Source organism: Euprymna scolopes, chromosome 28 (genome assembly GCF_053919585.1).
Source record: "Euprymna scolopes isolate OS-2025 chromosome 28, ASM5391958v1, whole genome shotgun sequence".
In the NCBI taxonomy this organism is placed as follows: Eukaryota; Metazoa; Mollusca; class Cephalopoda; order Sepiida; family Sepiolidae; genus Euprymna; species Euprymna scolopes.
Window position 1 is genome coordinate 72,840,153 of NC_136509.1, and position 20,781 is coordinate 72,860,933.

Below are 20,781 nucleotides of genomic sequence, written 5' to 3' on the forward strand. Positions count from 1 at the left end.
TTTTTGGTCATTTTTTAAATATTTTTTGATATTTTTTTTTTGGTTTCACATCTAAAAACTATAGGCAAGTATTTTTTATATATATATATTTTTTTAATATACAAGGTTTTGTTTTCTTCATGTTATGTTTTTTGTTGGGTGAGCAATAAGAAAAATGGAACAATTTTTTTTTATTTAACATTTATATTGTTATTTACTTTGAAATTTTCATAGCCATTTAAGCAAACAATTCTTTTTTTTTTATCCTTTTAAGATTTCTTTAATGGCTATAAATCTTTCAATATATTTTCATAAACAAAGCAAGAATCATTTTAGAGCTTAGCTGAATTATATCTAAGAGACAAATTACTTTCATTATTTCAGAACAAATTCTCTTTCATTTTTTTTTTTTTGCTTTATAAGAAGTCAATTAAAGTTCTGAAAGAGTCAATTGCATCTTTTTTAGTTCCTTGTTGTAACAAAATTGATAACTTATGTTCATTGAGTTTTCTTTCAATTTTTCGTTTAAAAAATAATAATAAAAAAAAACAAACAAACCCCAAAACGTTTGGAGTTGAAATTGTCTGTATAATAAAGGTTGAATTATCTCCCTTTATTTTTAACATTCTTTTGATCATATCTTTTTCCCTTTTCCTTCTTCCTAATTGACAATTTAAGATTGTTTTTTTTTGTTGTTTTTTTTTTGTTTTAAAAAACGCTCCACCTAATTTGGTTTATTGGCATTTCTTTTTTCATCCTCTTTTTCCAATATGAAACAATACCGAACACCAGTCTTAAGTTATTTTGTTGTTATTGAAATATATTTCAAAATCCACCAACATGATCTGTAACTAAAAAAAAAAAAAAAAAAAAAAAAATGTTCCAGGAAAACAGTACCTCCACCAACACTATACATCTCCCCTCTGAAACCACCCATGCAACAATGATATAATATTCCAGTTCTGATGGCTTCCCATTGGTGATAAATTTTAGCTCAACTGAAAGCAGGGTAGGGAATATTTACAGAACAACGTACAGAAGCAAATTCATGGAAAAAGAAATGATATTTTTTCTTCTTCATAATTCTCTGTATAATAAAGCTGGAGTTACCTCCCTTTATTTTCTATTTATAATAGGATAAAAAAAGAAATCTCATACTGCTGGACATTATTTTTGAAAAAAAAAAAATTTTTTTTTTCTTTTCCGTTTTTCACCTCTAACTGAATTGTCTCAAGAAACTGGAATGGATAAAGTGAAAAACATTGTCTGTTTGTCCCTTATATTCTGGAATGAACACCCCCACCCCGCCCTGATTCACTCAATCTGTAGTCATACAGAAGCTCCCACCTGAGACCTGTCTCTGAAATTATCCCCCATTTTTTTTTTTTTTATCCCAAAGAAGACCCGACTAGAAAAATTTATGTTGCTCTGATGGTGATGTGGCAAGAACCCCGTTGAGGAGAAACAGCAGAAGCAGGAGAACAATGTAAAAACCAATAACCAAAGAAGAAAAATTTATAGGAAGAAAAGAGAAAAGAAAAAAAAAGAATGACCCCTTTAAAATTTCCCCCAAATAAAAATGAAGATCTTTTTTTTTTTTTGTTACATGTAAAAAGAAAAAAAAGTTATAGTTATAACCCAACACGAATAAGAACAGTCTGCTGTCATTATAGTCAAGATAAAGTGGCTTTTATATTCCCCCTTGCAATTTCATGATTTTATTGGGTTTGAGTGACTATCAGGGGAGATAAGCGCTTAATTTTAATGGGGTACTTGTACCCTGGATGTGATGGGCTTAAATTTTAATCTTTTCTTTTTTTTTTTTTTTTTTACACAATAGCAATTTTGTGTAAATGTATATTTCTGGCTTGTGTCTTCAATTTTAAAATTGGCAGGTTATTTGTGGAATAATGTCGAATCCACCAAAATATTCATTATTGAATAATAAAAAAAAGTACATAACGTAGGTGGACCATTATTTGAAGAATGTATGAAGATCTATTCTTCCATAAAAAAATCCAATGAAAAGCAAGGGCAGATAACCATGTATTCCTTTTAAAGACCGTTTTTTTTCCCTCACTTTGAAAAATAGCAGTATGTCCATTTCATTAATGTTCATTTTTTTTCTTTTTTTTTTTTGTAATTATATCTATTTTATTTTTTTTCTCCAATTTTTTTTACTGCTGTGTTTAGACATATCATAATTATTCTTTATAAGACTTGAATGTCCTGGTCTTCCAAAAAAAGAGATCACAGTGTTGAATGTTTTTTCTATATTTGTGTTGTTATTGTAACTGACAATACAACATACATTTCCTGTGTTCCAATCTACATCTCTTAATATATTGGCCATCACTGTTACCTTGTCATACACAATTCGAACCATTTATTATTTGTTTTTCTATTTTTTATAGTTTCTTCTCATATACTCTCCTATTTATTTAAAAAAAAAAATATTTCTAGCAGAGATTTAATGATTATCTTTTCTTTTTTTTTCAAATATCAACCTGGTAAAAATATTCTTGCTGGTATATATAATTTGGAAAAACACATAATCGTTGTTTTTGTCCATTGTCTGCATGCGGCCAACACAGGCTTCAATTAAAGTTTACGTTTATTTATTTATTTTTTTGCAATGTACAGTGTTCTTTTTTTCTTTTTAGTTTTTTAAAAATTTTATTCTTTTTAATTTTTCGGTTTTCCATAAGTGCTTATGTGGACAGTTGTCGACTGCTGGCACCCAGGAATCTTTCCGAGTTTTTTTGTCACTAGGTAGGAGTTTTGTGGGAAATTTATTCGACGTGGCCAGGTTGCTAGGCTGATTGGTTGCCTTGGGTTTACTTCACAGGTAGGCCATTTTGGGTTGACCTTCGATCATACAAATCACTTGTTCCAGTTTTGTCGATAAATTTTGCTTATTCGTTAATACTTCGTGGTCAAGAGCAAAAAGAATCTGTGAAAGAAAAAGTAAAAAAAATTTAAGATTAATAAATTCAATAGAAAACGGACATTAAACAGCATTTACAGGCATTCATGCAATATGGTTAACAAAATTGAAAACAAACAGAATATACAAAAAATACTTTTTACCAAATGAAAAAAAAATGATTTTCTACCGACCTGTATAATTTTAAGGTGTGAGAACCCATTGCAAGGTTTATTCATACATACTTATTCAGAATACGGATTGCATTATACTTGGCATATTCCCGGTAGCTTATATAAAATGCCGAAAAGTGCAGACATGCTTAGCCCATGAAATCGTAGTAGCTGACAAGTGGCAGTTCGGGACACTATCTTTTGTTTATCAAAATCTTAGGTGATAGTACAGAATAATTAAAAAGATTTCTTCTTCATAAAAATCACAAAATCGAAAACAAACAAAATATATGAAATGTTAACATTTAAACATTAAACAAAAATGACAGATATTAATTCATTTATTGATTTAATCTTTAATCTTTTTTTGTATGGGCTATTTAGCAAAATAATTACAAATCAATATTAATATTTTGCTAGCGATTTCCTTACATTGAGAATCTATGGATTAAAGAAATTATTTTAAATATCGTATTTTTTTGTTTCAAACAATAAATTTTAAATTATATATATATATATATATATATATATATATATATATATATATATACACACACACACAATAATACAACTAATGGTTTATATAAGTAATGGTTTATATATATATATATATATATATATATATATATATATATATATATATATATATATATATATATATATATTATACACCTACACACATATGAAATATGTATATACATATATGAAATAAGAATTGCAGTTAAGTTTACCAAAATAATCCAGGATGGCAAAACTAAAGTATATTATAAATATTTAAGAGTTAATATTTATAAAGTAATCTCAACCAGATGTAAAACCTCGATAAAACCAAATAGGAAATAGAGCTTATAATAAGAACAATTAGTTAATAAAACATGTTAAAAAACACTTTGAAAAAGAGTTAAAAAACATATTTGATTTTAAAAAGGAAGCACAAAATAAGTAGATAGTCCTTACTCCACAGAGTTTCGAAGAAATACTTTCCTCCTCATCAGAGGGTAGGATTTAGCAAAATGCGGGATCGGATTTTACTTGCAAAAGTATTCAATGAAACTACAAGTAAGTCATAGATCTTACTTGGTAACAAATAGTGAAGCAGAGGGTATATGGTGATGAAAAAGGTGATTTCACGTGAATGGATAGTCTGGTGAAGAGAGAATTCTCCCAAAATCAGTCCAGCCTTGACAGTCGTTTTCAATTCTTTTTTCTACGCACATCTTATCTTTCTTTTAATAATATTATTTCAACTCATTTCCGTTTCCTTATACCCATTTGTGAATTATTCCACGGACTTTTGCCTTTTGGATTACTTTAGACTATCTTCCAATTATGCGATTCCCTTGTTCTTATATATATATATATATATATATATATATATATATATATATATATATATATATATATATATATATATATATATATATATATATATATATGTATATATATATATATTATGTATATATATATATATTATGTATATATATATATATATTATGTATATATATATATATTATATATATGTATACTATGTATATATATATATTATATATATGTATACTATGTATATATATATATTATATATATGTATACTATGTATATATATATATATATATATATATTATGTATATATATATATTATATATATATGTATACTATGTATATATATATTCTATATATATTATATATATATATATTATGTATATATATAATGTATTATATATATTATATAAATATAATGTATTATATATTATATATAATGTATTATATATATATTATATATATAATGTATTATATATATTATATATATGTATTATATATAATGTATTATATATATATTATATATATAATGTATTATATATTATATACATGATGTATTATATATATATATTATATATATATAATGTATTATATATAATATATATATAATGTATTATATTATATATATTATATATATTATATTATATATATCTTATATATATCTTATATTATATTATATATATCTTATATTATATATATCTTATATATATCTTATATTATATTATATTTATCTTATATTATATATATCTTATATTATATTACATATCTTATATTATATATATCTTATATTATATTATATATATCTTATATTATATATATATATATATATATATTACATTATATATATCATATTATATATATCATATTATATATATATTATATATGTTATATATATATATATTATATTATATATATATATTATATATTACATTATATATATCATATTATATATATATTATATTATATATATATATTATATTATATTATATACGTTATATATATTATATATATATAATATATGTATAATATATATATATTATATTATATATATACTATATTATATATATTATATTATATATAATATATTATATATTATATTATATGTATATTATATTATATATTATATTATATGTATATTATATTATATATTATATTATATATTATATATATATTATATTATATTACATATATATTATATTATATTATATTACATATATATTATATTATATTACATATATATTATATTATGCATTATATATATATATATATATATATATATATATATATATATATATATATATATATATATGTGACAATTAGATATAAAGCTTCCAAAATTCATACTGAAATTGTCTGCATAATTATTTTATATCAATCTGATAAAATTTGGAGCAATGGTTAAATGAAATTATTAACAATCAGTTTCGGAGTTAAAGGTTTGATTGTTTACACATGTAAGCATTATTGTTTTTAGTTTTTATCGTATAAAATAATAGCTGAGGGATTGTTTTGAGCTCACCTCTCTGTTATACTTGGAGATGTAGTTATAGAGTTCGGCCAGAGCGCTTGGGACATAGAACATTCCTGTGGGCATCTGGAAATAAAAGAAAATATTGTCATTCATATAATGCTTAGAAAATTGAAAGATTACAAATTTAAATCTGATTATATATATATATATATATATATATATATATATATATATATATATATATATATATATAATTATATATATATATATACACACACACACACACATACATATTGTTTTAATATATTTTATGTATATTATATGTATTTATTTCCCCCACACACACATATATATATACAATGTGCATATGTATATATATATACATATATACAATGTGCATATGTATATATATATATATATATATATATATATATATATATACATATTGTATATATATATATGTATATATATACATATGCACATTGTATATATGTATATATATACATATGCACATTGTATATGATGATTATGATGATTCTTGTCAGAAGAGTGCCACTCCCTCAGACATTTAAAATCCATGAGCCCAAATGCCTGAGGGAGTATCTATACAAAGATGATGTTACAGAGTCTTAGCTTTGTACGACAGCTAAGTTTCTCTCTCGGTTCAAAATGTTGAGATCCAGCAACAAGCAAGAGCAAAATAGCCAGCAACAAGTTAAACTGCAGACCAGCTTAATGCTGGTACTTGTCTTCTGCTTTTTAAATCAGAGATTTGCTTCTCCTAGAAAGGTTGCCTTCACCACGGCTTGCAGGAGCCCTCTCCACCCCAACACACACACAAATATACACGGTGCTAGTTGGCCGTTGAACTGGAAAAAGAGTTCATTCGCCCTTTGGAAGGTCTTGTTTTTCAGGGAGACTAGCCACCCTCCTCACCAAACAAGTCTGGTAGGGGAACCAGTTTAGTCGCTGGTGACCCGACCATGAGGCAGGTAGTACTGGGTTACAGTGTACCAGTAGCATATAACATGACATATATATATATATATATATATATATATATATATATATGCACATTATATATATATATATATATATATATATATATATATATTCACATTATATATATATATATATGCACATTATATATATATATATATATATATATATGCACATTATATATATATATATATACACATTATATATATATATATATATATATATATATATATGCACATTATATATATATGCACATTATATATATATATATATATGCACATTATATATATATATATATATATATATATATGCACATTATATATATATATATATGCACATTATATATATATATATATATGCACATTATATATATATATATATGCACATTATATATATATATATATGCACATTATATATATATATATATATATATATATAATGAGCATATATATATATATATATATATATATATATATATATATATAATAAAGAAAAGGTGTTCCAAAAGTAATGCCTCCTATCTTTATTTCGCTTGAATAAATCAATGATGATTGAACTTATGCATTCATGACCTGAACGTTTCATCTCTTTGTTGCAGATAACTGACAGTGTAAGACTAAGAAAGTAACACAAGTCACGGATGTGTGTCAGAAGCAGGGATGCATCACTGAATTCCTTGCAAAAGTGTATTAAAATAGTGGTGAATATATATATATAAAAAAAATCTGGGGCACAACTGGTAATGGTACCACTCTCGTCTTTGTAGCTCTTCAAGTTTTTGTGTTAAAAATAATAGGAGGCTTTACTTTTGGAAGGACCCTCATATGACAAAGTGTGCTCCGGATGTTCATGCACAGTCATTATTCATCACTAGCAAAAGTGCATTTAGAATAATGATGACTATTTAAAAAAAAAAAAATCCTGGAGCAGAAAAGGTCGTTCGGTTCAATGGTGCAACTCCCCTCTTCGTAGCTCTTAAACGGTTTGAGTTAAAAAAATAAAAATAGAAGTCTTCACTTTTTGAAGGACCCCGTACACACACGCACACGTGCACACACACACGCGCACGTGCACACACACACACGCACACGTGCACACACACACACACACACACACACACACACACACACACACACACACACAATCATGAAATTTCAAACTTAAAATATTCAAATGAGTTTCAATAAAGTTTAAATTTTTTAACAAAATCTAAAACGATAATTGAAATCTTCTTTTGATTACATCTGGGGTCACTAGGGACAGTTATCAGTTAAGTTCATAAAATAGCTCACATACGTATGTTGAGTTTGGAGGAAATAATGCCAGAGAAGATGGTATTATTGCGACGAACCCGATACTACTTTAAAGCCTCCTCTCCCTCCCCCAAAAAGAAGAATGTAATCCATGGGAAGATGACATTGGGATCACAGAACAGGTACTACACTTTTCTTCCACCCAAAAGGAATGCCTTGAAGGAAGATCTTATGGCAAACAACAAATATTACATTACCTTCCCCTATATAAAAAAAGGACAAGGTAATGCCTGGAAGGACGATATCATTCTACATTAATCTCTCTCCCTTTATGTTAAGTTTGCAGGTTGAAACAAGTAACGTAGAAAGCAATACAAATGACGACTCAACAAACAAAGGTAGATCAAATAAGAAGTGTATTAGGAAAAGGTATATTTACAGGATATTTACATAATGGTGTCAAATAAGAGAGTCTTTGCTTGAGAAACATATCTGCTCTCGGCGGCCTTTGGTGGCTTCTGGTGAACACACACTCAGACTAACTGAGTCTTCCTATTTATGTGTAATTACTATCCACATATGCAAATGAATGTGTGCCACCACAACACTTTATTTGAGCATATTAGTTTGAAAGAGTATAGAAAAAAAAATCGAGCATTATAAAATAGTACGATAGTGCAATAGAAGTAATATTCAAGTTTCAGCTTCAAACATAAATACACCAAGTCCTCATTAGTAATGATTAGGGCTAGGACAAGAGAATATTCTTTTCATTGTTCTGATACTCGAGTATACGTCTGTTGATATCTTATACGTTTTTTATAGACTGATGTGGTTCTCGGTAGATCAACAGTGTCAAACTGTATCGCATATATACTTGAGAATTAAAACAAGAAAGAGAATATTCTGTTGTCCTAACCCTAGAAATAATTAGAGCATATTCTTTTCATTGTTTTGACTCTTGACTATATATCTGTTAATATCTTATATGTTTATATATAGACTGATGTGGTTCTCGGTTGACTGTCTTACTCGAGAGTCAAAAGAATGAAAAGCATATTCTTTTGTCACAGCCCGAGTAATAATATACAATAGTACAATTAATAGAAGTAATAGCATAGTTTCAGCTTCAGATAGACAGATAGCAAATCTCCATTAGTATTAACAGAAGTAGTAGAATAATTTCAGTTCCAGATTTCAGACAGATATATATCAAATCTTAATCAATAGAAATACAATTAATAGAAGTAATAGCATAGTTTCAGCTTCAGATAGACAGATAGCAAATCTCCATTAGTATTAACAGAAGTAGTAGAATAATTTCAGTTCCAGATTTCAGACAGATATATATCAAATCTTAATCAATAGAAATACAATTAATAGAAGTAATAGCATAGTTTCAGCTTCAGATAGACAGATAGCAAATCTCCATTAGTATTAACAGAAGTAGTAGAATAATTTCAGTTCCAGATTTCAGACAGATATATATCAAATCTTAATCAATAGAAATACAATTAATAGAAGTAATAGCATAGTTTCAGCTTCAGATAGACAGATAGCAAATCTCCATTAGTATTAACAGAAGTAGTAGAATAATTTCAGTTCCAGATTTCAGACAGATATATATCAAATCTTAATCAATAGAAATACAATTAATAGAAGTAATAGCATAGTTTCAGCTTCAGATAGACAGATAGCAAATCTCCATTAGTATTAACAGAAGTAGTTGAATAATTTCAATTTCTGACAGATATATATCAAATCTTAATCAATAGAAATACAATTAATAGAAATAATAGCATAGTTTCAGCTTCAGATAGACAGATAGCAAATCTCCATTAGTATTAACAGAAGTAGTAGAATAATTTCAGTTCCAGATTTCAGACAGATATATATCAAATCTTAATCAATAGAAATACAATTAATAGAAGTAATAGCATAGTTTCAGCTTCAGATAGACAGATAGCAAATCTCCATTAGTATTAACAGAAGTAGTAGAATAATTTCAATTTCTGACAGGTATATATCAAATCTTAATCAATAGAAATACAATTAATAGAAGTAATAGCATAGTTTCAGCTTCAGATAGATAGATAGCAAATCTCCATTAGTATTAACAGAATTAGTTGAAAAATTTCAGTTCCAGATTTCAGACAGATATATATCAAATCTTAATCAATAGAAATACAATTAATAGAAGTAATAGCATAGTTTCAGCTTCAGATAGACAGATAGCAAATCTCCATTAGTATTAACAGAAGTAGTTGAATAATTTCAATTTCTGACAGATATATATCAAATCTTAATCAATAGAAATACAATTAATAGAAATAATAGCATAGTTTCAGCTTCAGATAGATAGATAGCAAATCTCCATTAGTATTAACAGAAGTAGTAGAATAATTTCAGTTCCAGATTTCAGACAGATATATATCAAATCTTAATCAATAGAAATACAATTAATAGAAGTAATAGCATAGTTTCAGCTTCAGATAGACAGATAGCAAATCTCCATTAGTATTAACAGAAGTAGTAGAATAATTTCAGTTCCAGATTTCAGACAGATATATATATCAAATCTTAATCAATAGAAATACAATTAATAGAAGTAATAGTTTAGTTTCAGCTTCAGATAGACAGATAGCAAATCCCCATTAGTATTAACAGAAGTAGTAGAATAATTTCAGTTCCAGATTTCAGACAGATATATATATCAAATCTTAATCAATAGAAATACAATTAATAGAAATAATAGCATAGTTTCAGCTTCAGATAGACAGATAGCAAATCTCCATTAGTATTAACAGAAGTAGTAGAATAATTTCAGTTCCAGATTTCAGACAGATATATATCAAATCTTAATCAATAGAAATACAATTAATAGAAATAATAGCATAGTTTCAGCTTCAGATAGACAGATAGCAAATCTCCATTAGTATTAACAGAAGTAGTAGAATAATTTCAGTTCCAGATTTCAGACAGATATATATATCAAATATTAATCAATAGAAATACAATTAATAGAAGTAATAGCATAGTTTCAGCTTCAGATAGACAGATAGCAAATCTCCATTAGTATTAACAGAAGTAGTAGAATAATTTCAGTTCCAGATTTCAGACAGATATATATATCAAATCTTAATCAATAGAAATACAATTAATAGAAATAATAGCATAGTTTCAGCTTCAGATATACAGATAGCAAATCTCCATTTGTATTAACAGAAGTAGTAGAATAATTTCAGTTCCAGATTTCAGACAGATATATATATCAAATCTTAATCAATAGAAATACAATTAATAGAAGTAATAGCATAGTTTCAGCTTCAGATAGACAGGTAGCAAATCTCCATTAGTATTAACAGAAGTAGTAGAATAATTTCAGTTCCAGATTTCAGACAGATATATATATCAAATCTTAATCAATAGAAATACAATTAATAGAAATAATGACATAGTTTCAGCCTCAGATAGACAGATACCACATCTCCATTAGTAATAAAAATACATAATACATTGGTAGAAGTAATAATATAGTTTTGTCTTTCGACAGACAGATACCAAATCCCCAGAAGTAATAAAAGAACAATACTACATACAATAGAAGTAATAGTATAGTTTCGTCTTTAGACAGACAAATACTAAATCTCCATTAATAATATAAAAATACAATAGCACATTAATAGAAGTAGTTAATCTCCTTTTGATAAAATCCTGCAATATAAACGACTTGTATTTTTCCATATGAACGTGTATCGCTTTTCAAATTCAACAGTACATTAATAGAAGCAATAGTATAGTTTTGTCTTCAGACAGACAAACAGATACCAAATCTCCGTTAGCAATAAAAATACAACAGTACATTAATAGAAGCAATAGTACAGTTTTTGTCTTCAGACAGATACCAAATCCACATTATTAATATGCAAGTTACCTTTATTTTAATACGAAACAAAGAACTGTAATATTCATGCTTATCGAACGTTAAGAATATTGTATATTATTTCAATAATTTTTGCAATAATAGAATCAATACTATTTTTGATATTATTTGGCCTTCCCATAAATACATTTTCTTTTCAATAATATTCTTGATTTGCATAGAATACGGCTCTTCAAAATCAAATCTCACATTCCTGTTTAGAAAGAAAGCTTAAGGCGATGCACTAAACAAAAATAAGATGAAGGATTTTTTTTCCTTTTAATAAAATTCTGCAATATAAACCATTTTTGTTTTTCCATAAGAGCGTGTACCGGTTTTCAAGAATTCAATAAGTTTTTTTAAATTACCATCTTTCAGGCATGATAAGAACTGACTTCAAGATCATCTATGGACGATTCCTCATTCCGAATAGTTGTTCACAATAACCAAGATTGCAATTTTACCTTCTTTTTTTTCTATTCTTTTTATCTTATTTTTATTTTTTTTACTCTTGAAAGTCAGAATTAGAGTTTTCAAAGCTGATTTTAAATATTGATTTTTTGGCTGTTGATTTAAAAAAAAAAAAAATTCAAAACATTTTTAAGGACAAATCTCATTGAGCGAATATAGAAAAAAATAATTCTTTCTCATCACGGAATACTGCAATCTTACCCTCCCCCAGTACGTCATATCCTTTCTTCTTTTTCTACTTCCTTTCTCTCTTTATCGGTTTCTCTCTGTCTTAATTTATTTCTAGTCCTCAAGCAAAACTGTTGGCATGATCCTATTCTAAAGAAGAAGAAATAAATATCCTGTTGCTTTATTGATAGAAAAAGAAGTTTTAAAGACAACTTCAAAAGTAGTAGGGGAGCCTGTTCCAAATGCAAGATAACAGAAGAAAAAAAAAACAAAAAACAATGGCCGACAAAAGCAGTAAATATTAAAAAAAAATACCTGTTAAAAACACGAACAACCATTGTAAGAATGCTTCCTCATATATATAGTAGTATAAACATAAATATAGCAAGTAAGCTACACAGCAACATTTCTGCTTTATCTACTTTAAGCACTGAAACAAAAAATACACGTAATGTATATCTATTATAATGAAGCCATATTTCTGTTTTTTGTATGTCTGCTAAAAGCTTTTGTTCGCCGGGGTTCTCGGGAGGGTTACTATTTTGGAGAACTTTTTATATACTCCCTAGATTATAATATTTATGATTTGAAAACGGACATCGTCTCTACATTCATTTTGATCGACTTTCAAAAAAAAATCTCTGGTTTCAAGTGTTTGTTTGTCTTTCTCGTACAAACAAAGCAAAACTGAATCAAAACAAAGCAATTCGCTGGCCTTTGTGGCCGCACGTCTCAAAGGCAATCAACTTTGATCACTGTGGGGAAACCCTTTATATCAGACAATTGCTATTCAGTAAGACACTGCCAGAGCTCCACCTTTCGTGGGGGGGGGAGCTGGTTTTCCCTAACATCGTGATGAAGCAAATACGGCAGAAAGCTGAAAGCTTAACTGGCTGTTTAGCTTCCAGCATTTCGCTATCCTCTATGGTATCATGGTTCACATCACTAAATTTCATCTTGGCGTAGCAGTAAGGTGTCACGTTTTCTTTCAATTTCTTTTCCGCCTTCACGTTGCATCTTCAGGTTTGAGCCTCCCTGCTTACTAACACTTTTTTTTTTTTCAAACACCCGGGCAACGCCGGGCACTCCTGCTAATATTATAATAAAGTTGTATTCCCGTCTGTTTGTTCACAATTTGATTAACATAGACAAAAAGGTACTCTGTTTCACAAATTAATTTTCATACTACAAACGGATGTTTACACACTTTCATTCCAGAATAAATTATAATATAATATTTATTCAAAGGAAAGCAACCTCATTTGCATATGACATTAAAAGAAGTCGATTTTAATAATTATTTCCATGTTATTAATTATTCGTGGTAATAAAATTGTCTTTATTATTCTATTTAAAATATTATTTAAAGTTGATTTATTTATTTGTAACTTAGTTTATTTTTAATTTAATTTATTTTCAATTATTATTTTCGACACCGGTTGCATTTAAAAACGGAAATAAGTTTATTTACGCAATGAGAGTTATTCCCCCCCTTTATACTATGACAATTATTTCTCATTTAATTTTCATAGACGAAAATGTATGTATTTTGTGCTTCTATAAATCCAACATGTGATCCACTTTTAGGAAAATCGTAAGAACTTAAAATATTTGGTGTATCCTAAATAGTATGTGACTAAATCCTCTGCCCGCTAATATGTTTCAACCTGGCAACCCCGGATTACATACAGATAGTATATATATATATATATATATATATATATATATATATATATATATATATATATATATATATATATGTACAGGGTATCCCAATAAAATGTATACACTCTTTAAATTATCTCAACTTGCTACATGAAGAGATGTTTAGGAATAAAGGTTGGCACTTCCAGTAGGATGGGACACTTCCCCACTATCATCATGACGTAAGAGCATATTTTGATAATAACCTGCGAAACAGATAGTTAGGACGAAGAGGAAGTATCGAGTACTGTCTACGCTCACCAGATTGGACCCCCCCCCCCGAGATTTTTCTCTTTTTTTGGGGGGCGGGGTTGGGGTGGCATGTTAAACACAGGGTTCACACCACAAAACGAGCTACAATGAAGGAGTTGAAAGCAACCATTGAAATAAGATGTGTCAACATACTAATTGAACTGATTAGAAACGTTTTAGATTCAATCGGTGAGCGTTGCCAGCTGTTCATGGACCACAACGGCCAACAATTTGATCATTTTCGATAATTAGCTGGTTTCCATATTTGTTCACAGTATTTTGATGTATGCTACTTTTCTTTATTATAATAAATGTTGGTTTTATGGTCATTTAAAGAGTGTATACATTTTATTGAGACACCCTGTATTTCTCTTTGTCTGTCCGTTGGATTCACTTTTTCTCGGAAACTACTGAGCAAATCTGGCTGAAATTTTGTCTGCACCTTTGTTATGATACGGTGCTGTAAACTAAGTACTATGGTATCTGTTTGATGCACAGTTATGAATAAATAGGGATTTGTCACCACAATAAGACGTTTACAGAAATTTTTTATCAGAAACTACTGGGCCGATCTAACTGACGTTTTGTATTGACATTAGTTATGATATGGTACAGCGACTTATTATCATGGTATCCATTTGATGCACATTTAGGGATCAATAGGGATTAGTGAACAGAGTACCACATTTATTCTAAAAGTTTTCTTGAAAACTACAGGGCGATTTGAGTGAAATTTTGTAGGAATCTTTGGTATGATAAGGTGCAACAAGGTAAGTACTATAGCATCCGTTCGTAGATTATGGATTAATAGGGATTAATAGGGATTAATATTAATGCAAAAATGAGCACAAATTTAACCACAGTCAATTTGGTATAAAACACTCATTCTACATCAACAGGTTATAATTTTTCCCGTTTTTAACAAACTAGAAAGTCTTTTATTTATTTACTTCTCCACTGAGCAAATTAGGTTGGTTAGTTGTTTTTGTTTTACGGCATATCAACCCTTTTCGGGTTATTTAATGCCGAATCCAAAGATTTTGAAGAAAAATTTTTTTAATAGAGTATATTTGTTGTTTTCACGTCAGTTTCTATTAAACTAACAGGTACTACCACTCCGGGTCAGAGTGGACCTGGGAGCAATGGTAATTAAAGGGTGGCTCCACACTCCCCAAAGCCCACAAGCTGGGGCCTCACCACTGGATATAGTTTAAGGTCATATCCAGGACCCCCATTGAGGGACTTTTACCCTCTGCATGGGGGGGGGCAGTCGGCGTATTCTAATGCCCCACCGACAGGGCCGAGCAAATTAGGCACAAGGCCACTTTTTAATGTGGAGAGGAACTGGTAGTGACAATTAGTATGATTGCATTATCTGTCGGAAAAAATACTACACTTTGATCTTTGCCTCCCGGGCCACGAGCGCCGAGAGTCTAGTTATCTTATAATTCTCTCTCAAGTGTATTTATTTTTTATAATTAAATAAATATATGTATTTCTATCCCGTCACACAAAAGTTAGTGAAAAAGTTAGTTAAATACATGCTCTTTTTCTAGCTTTCGAACAAAATCATTTCAAGTGGTAAGGTGAAATGAGAAAGCAAACAGCAAGCCAGACAACAACCTCAGACTTACCCCGCCACGTGAACCGAATTTGGAAAGAAATCCTACACTCTATAATAAAAAAAGCATAAACGGTGGGTGATTTTTATTTCTTTAGGTCATCAGAAATGATAATATGAGGTGCCTTCAATAAGTCTCCAGACTGTTTTTGTACAGGCTTTTAAAATTGTCGTAGACTCTTGAAAATTCAATATGTTATTGCTATACATCTTATGAGAGGACTGACTAATTTTTATGTTTTCTGGTTCAAATGAACAGCTACAGCAGGAATTGGAATTCACCCTACTAAAGCCCGATTGCCACAGCTCGTGAATTTCAAAAATGCAATCTGGATGTGAGGACATTTTAGAAAAACGATATGCAATAAAATTATGTTTTTAATTTGGAAAGATGCAACAGAAATGTATGGAATGCTTCAGACTGCTTTTCGACCATCTTGCATGAATCGAGCATCAGTTTTTGAGTGGCATAAGAGATTCAAGGAAAACAGAGTGAGTGAGGGATAATGAGAGTCATGGAAGAAGTAAGGAAGTCAGAACACCAGAGTTGATTGGCCAAATAAAGAATTTCATCGATAAGGACCGTCGTGTGTCTATAGATGTACAGTGCACAGTTTGATGTCAGTATGGAAACTGTACACACAATTATTCGCAAGGAACTGAAGATGCAGAAGATTTGTGCAAAGTTTGTCCCAGAGGTGCTCAGAGAAGATTACAGACTATTTGACCAAGATGCGCATCAAGAGAGTTCCTCACCCTACCTGTAGTCTAGACCTTACTCCCTATCAATTTTGATTATTCTCTAAGCTCAAAGAAAACCTTAGAGGCTGTGGTTATGAGGAGATAAAAGAGGCTGCGATGAAGATCATTGATATGCTCACACAAGAGGACTTTCATGGAGCCTTTCCAGAAATTGTTGGGACGGTACAACAAGTGTATTGCAGCCAAAGGAGATTACTTCTAAGGGGACTAGAGTTTTATGTGTGTACAATCAATAAAAGTGCCAATACAAAAATAAAAAAAAAATCTGGAAACTTATTGAAGGTATTTCGTAATTTATATATGAAAAATTAAATTACTGATGTAATCTTATGATTTTATATGAATATTTCAATAATATTTTGTCCACATATTTCTATTACTTTTACGCATGCGCAAATTCATCCATGCAAAGGGAACCTCCATTCAATGAGTATCTTCACTTGCATATTATATTAAAGAAAATCTATTTTAAGAATTATCTTCATGTTATTGATTATTTGTGGTAATAGCATTGTCTTCATTGTTCTATTTAGAAATATTATTTAAAGTTGATTTATTAATTTTTAATTTAATTTATATTTAATTTATTTTCAGTTATTATTATTACCCACAGAAGTGCCTTTAAACACGGAAGTAAGTTTATTTACTTACAGGTGCTACATGAAAAGAAATGATGAGAGAATGATACAACCGATTTATTATGTGAATCTTAAAGACAGATGTAGTTCTGATGATCTCGGAGAAAGATTAAATCTGGACAGCATAGGAAGATGCGTACAGAACAGAAGGAGACTTTGATGGTGTGGCCACGTTGAATGAATGGATGATCTAACATGTGACCCACTTTCAGGAAAATAGTAACAAGTAAGGATATTTGGTGTATCTCACATTAAAAACCGACCCTGTGTCTAACTCTGCCCCTGTGGAGAGAGGCACATAAATCGGAACATTTAATTAACGAACAAAAAAAAAAAAGAAGTCATCGTGGTGTTACCTGTGATACTTCTGTCAGGTAGGAATTCATATCCTGATCACTGACTGGCGGCATCTCCAAAATGTCATTGTAATATCGTTCAACCAGTTTCTTGTAGTTTGGAATATCCTTGGCGTACAACAATTTATTTGAAGGTGAATCCTACAACAAAATAACAAACAAATGCATGAGAAAGATGTTTTGGAAAACGAAACGTTAAACTGTTGTGATTTACAGGATATATAAAAGGCTATAAAATCACATGAGCGCATCGCCCTCACAACCTAAGCCGATTTATCTCTAGGGGAGATAACTCAAGTTTTAAGAATACAACACATGACATAAAAAAAAACAATACTAGTATTCAGGATTTTTGCAATGTACATATTCAGTCCGTATATTATGATATAACTTACTATATATATATATATATATATATATATATATATATATATATATATATATATATATATATTAGTAAGTTATGAAAATGTATATGGCAATTAAGCTGCACACAATATTCCGCGTTTCATTCTTGTGAGAATTCGTCAGACTTATGCTTATTCTCACAAAAATACTTGGTCCTCATTCAATCTGAGATGACATCGGGACTCCCTGCTAATACATACATACATACATCTATATATATATGATTATATCTATATATATATATATCTATATATATCTCTATATATATGATTAGTTTTTTTTTGGAAAAAGAAATCCAGCAGCAGAGTGCTCAATGAAAAGGAAAATCCGAAAAATAAGACCATATTTATATTTTGTGTACAGAAAGTTTTCTTATCTAACAACTTTCTGTACAGAAAAAACATATAATTTATACCTTTCCGTAACCGTGGATCGAACCTACAACCATTGCATTGGCAGCTCTAGGTACTAGTAAATGAGTCATCAAATGTCTATTAGATAAACATCTGCCCAACGCTTAACAGTGCTCTAGCTGATGGATTGTTCATAAATGAACAGACAGTGCTCAACCCAAAGGAGTAAATATATATCAACTGAAAAACTTAAATTTACATACCTTTCCTAGTCGGTGCTCCGTTGTTGAACAGCTGTCCATAAAGGTTTGCGCTATCACAGACAGACATGAGTCCACAATATGAGGCTTGTTGATATCATATACAAAGTCAGGATTCTTGATTATATTTACCCAAAACCGAAGCGGTAAACTGTAAGACAAAAAAGTTTTTTTTATAAAAAACAAAAAAAAAAAAACAAAAAAATCCAAACAAACAAACAAACAAACAAACAAACAACAACAACAACAACAACAATAGTTTTTTAAAACAGAAAAGAAAAGTTTTTTTTGAAACAACAAGAATAGTGGTTTTAAAACAGAAAAAAAAAACAGTTTTGTAAAACAACAAAAAAGTTTTTTAAAGCAGAAAACAGTTTTTTTTAAATAGAAAGCCAAACACCAACCTCTGTCCCATCACAGCAATGTTGCATCCCAATGCCTATTTTACAAGTACTTTAATGAAGTACTCTGATTGCCCCCTCAACATACATACATCTGATTAACCCGTCTTGCAAAAAAATCCCCCCCCATACTAAAGGTTCCTAGATATCAGAAAGCCTCCTACTCTAATAGCTTCGTCTCAAATTACTAAACCTTAGAATTCCCTCCTTGATAACTGCTTCTCTGACTATATTGAAATGCATAAGTTTAAATGTAATTTGAATAGACATCTCGCTCATCTCCTTATATAGTTCCCTGTAAACATAGTAGCCCCTTACATCCAACTGGCAATATGCCTTGTTTCGGATGAACAAGAGTAAAAAAAATATTTAAAATGCGCATAAATATTATATTTTGCAGAACTCTTATCTTCTTCTATAATATAAACCTCACCTGTCTGTTTAAACGTATGTATGTGCGTATGTATGTATGTATTTATGTATGTATTTATGTCTGCCTTAAACTTTCGACAGAGGCGACAGATTTTCACGAGATCGGTATCGTTTTGAAGCTCGACCCTTCGGACAACAAATATCAAAGAATTGGCTAAAAATATTAATTCTTTCACCCTTAACTGGACATTTTTCTACAAGGAGAGTTTTTTTTCGCCGATATTTTTGAAAGTCATCCCTCTTTTCAATTGACTAGCCTTAATTTAAACCTTCACCACTTCCCGTTTGACGATGGATGCAACGGCAATGACGTTTTTTTTTGTTTTAACATTCTTTTTTTTCTTCGCGGTACGTGTTTTAGCCTATCTGCCTACTACCACATTTTTTTTGCTCAACACAGACCTCCAAACACCCAGGCTAGTTTATTATAAACAGAAATAGGTATTAGACATAGCGTTAAATTCCTTAAAAAATGTAGTAAAAAAAACAAACAAAAAAAACGAAAGAAACTAAAACATGTGCAGGCAAGTGTTATGTTTTTTTTGGACAGTTCTCTTCTTATAAGTAAAAAAAAAATACTCGAGCTGAGATCAAAACTAAAACCTAAAGACAGTGAGTCAAGTACGATAACCATTAAACTATGATCTTTAAAAAGTGTTTTCAAACCTACTTATTCTTAACATAAAGAAACTGGCATGTTTCATGGCCGCGCATGCGCACTCTTGAAATAGTTGACAGACAGAGAAAAATCCAATGACTCTCACGTACCAATTTTTCCATTTTGACCTCTTAGCAGCCCTTGTTTCCGGATGAAAACCGATTAAAATGTTCTCCACATGTCTGAATACCCTATATACCAAATTTTAAGTGTGTAGATAAAAAGTTCGTTGAGTATATTGGTTGAGAACTGTCCTC

General features: G+C 29.3%; 1 protein-coding gene across 4 annotated transcripts in view; it reads right to left on the reverse strand.

The window, feature by feature from the left end:
• Window positions 1-2,424: 2,424 nt before the first annotated feature.
• Window positions 2,425-20,781, reverse strand: part of LOC145249693 (plexin-B-like) — a 575,535-nt gene continuing 557,178 nt past the window's right edge. For 2 of the 4 annotated variants that reach the window (XM_080111497.1, XM_080111496.1), the window contains exons 34-38: window positions 19,037-19,184; window positions 18,013-18,153; window positions 16,270-16,308; window positions 5,915-5,989; window positions 2,425-2,932 (exon numbers count right to left, since the gene is read on the reverse strand). In XM_080111497.1, the coding sequence (XP_079967623.1) occupies window positions 2,822-2,932; window positions 5,915-5,989; window positions 16,270-16,308; window positions 18,013-18,153; window positions 19,037-19,184 (514 nt within the window). In that variant the 3' untranslated portion in view covers window positions 2,425-2,821. The remainder of the gene's footprint in view (window positions 2,933-5,914; window positions 5,990-16,269; window positions 16,309-18,012; window positions 18,154-19,036; window positions 19,185-20,781) is intronic. The other 2 variants (XM_080111499.1, XM_080111498.1) reach the window with 1 other exon arrangement.